The 1,604-nt window shown below is 58.1% G+C and overlaps 1 protein-coding gene across 1 annotated transcript in view; it reads right to left on the bottom strand.

Moving 5' to 3' along the window:
• DNMT3A (DNA (cytosine-5-)-methyltransferase 3 alpha) overlaps positions 1-1,604 on the bottom strand; it is a gene marked incomplete at its 5' end in the record, with an annotated part of 6,083 nt that overhangs the window by 1,904 nt on the left and 2,575 nt on the right. The window contains 3 exons of the mRNA XM_009079346.1: positions 5-12; positions 120-303; positions 1,514-1,604. Of these exons, the coding sequence (XP_009077594.1) occupies positions 5-12; positions 120-303; positions 1,514-1,604 (283 nt within the window). The remainder of the gene's footprint in view (positions 1-4; positions 13-119; positions 304-1,513) is intronic.

Raw genomic sequence — 1,604 nt, 5'->3', positions numbered from 1 at the left:
CTGCGGCGGTTCCTAAAAGCCACAGGTGGGCATCAGTAGGGGAGGGGCTGGGTCCTCTGGGCCTCTACAGGGCATGGGGGGCAATGGGGAGCTCTGCCAGGGCTGGGGGAGACACTCACAAACTCCTGGTCATGGTTGTTGGCGAAGAACATCTGGAGGCGCGAGGGCCAGTCCTCCCGCCGCCGCAGCAGCCCGTAGACCCCCTTGTGGCCGCACATGTAGCAGTTCCAGGGGTCCTCCTTGATGGCTGCCTGTGCTGCCCCCGGGCCCACCAGCAGGTCCACACACTCCACACAGAAGCACCTGGCACAGGTGGGAGCTGAGGTCAGTGGTGGCACCACAAAATCCACCCAGCCCCGCACCAGGACTGGCCATCAATCACTAAAACCTACAGCAGGACTGGGGCATCACCAGAACTTCCCAGCTACAGGCTGGGACTGAGGCATTGGCAAAATTTTCCCCAGAACTACAGCAGCATCAGGGCATCACACCAAGACCTCCCCAGCCTCAGGCCAGGACCAGGGCATCAACAAAGCCATGGCACAACCAAACCCACCTCAGTCCCAAACCAGGACTGGCATCACTGAATTCCTATACCAGGATTGGCATCACCAAAATATCCCCAGCCCCAAACCTGGATCATGGTACCACCAAAACCTCGGTCCCATGCCAGGACTGAGGCATTACCAAGACTTCCCAGCTCCATGCCAGTACGACTGGGGCACCACGAAAACTCCACCACCAAAACCTTCCAGGCCTCACACCAGGACTGGCATCACCCAAAACCCTACAGCAGGTCCATCAAAAACCCCCCAGCCCCATGCAAAGACTGTGGCATGACCCAAATTTGCCAGTCCCATGCCAGGACTGGGGCATCACCAAAACCTTCCAGTGCCACACTGAGATGAGACTGGAGTCATCAAAACCTTGCACCTGGCCTAAGGCATCCCAAACTCACACCTAGACTGGCATCACCAAATTCCCATGTGGCAACATGAGAATTTCCCAGCTCCATGCTAGGACTGGGGCATTGCCAAAACCGACTCCCAGTCCCACATCACTGAATTCCCACACCAGGAGTGGCATCACCACGGCAGGAATGTGAAATGAACAAAGCCTCCTCAGCATCACTGAAATCCCATGCCAGGTCTATGGCATCACCAGAACCTCCCCAGCCTCAAGTAGACAGAACTAGGGCACCCGTGAGCCCTCTCCAGCCTCATGCCAGGACTATAGCACCCCCAAACCTGGACATTAGCACTCCTAGACCCACATCAGGACCTTGGTACACCTGAACCCTCCCCAGCCCCTCATGAGGACCATAGGACCCCCAAACCTGGACTGTGGCACCCCTAAACCTTCTCCAGCCCCTCACCTTGAGCCCTCCCCATCTTCACACCAGGACTGTAGCATCCCTGAGCCCTCCCCAGACCCACACAGGGATTGTGGCACTCCCAAATCCTCCCCAGGACCATGGCACCCCCAAACCCCAGAGCTCCCCATCCCCTCTCACCTGCAGCAGTTGTTGTTGCCACACATGAGGACCTCGCGGCCGCCACAGCAGATGGTGCAGTAGGACTGGTACCCGTCGTCGTCGTACTGGT

Source organism: Acanthisitta chloris, unplaced genomic scaffold (assembly GCF_000695815.1).
Source record: "Acanthisitta chloris isolate BGI_N310 unplaced genomic scaffold, ASM69581v1 scaffold16837, whole genome shotgun sequence".
NCBI classification, from domain to species: domain Eukaryota; kingdom Metazoa; phylum Chordata; class Aves; order Passeriformes; family Acanthisittidae; genus Acanthisitta; species Acanthisitta chloris.
The sequence above is the reverse complement of the archived record's forward strand: the minus strand, read 5'-3'. Positions and strand labels throughout refer to the sequence as shown.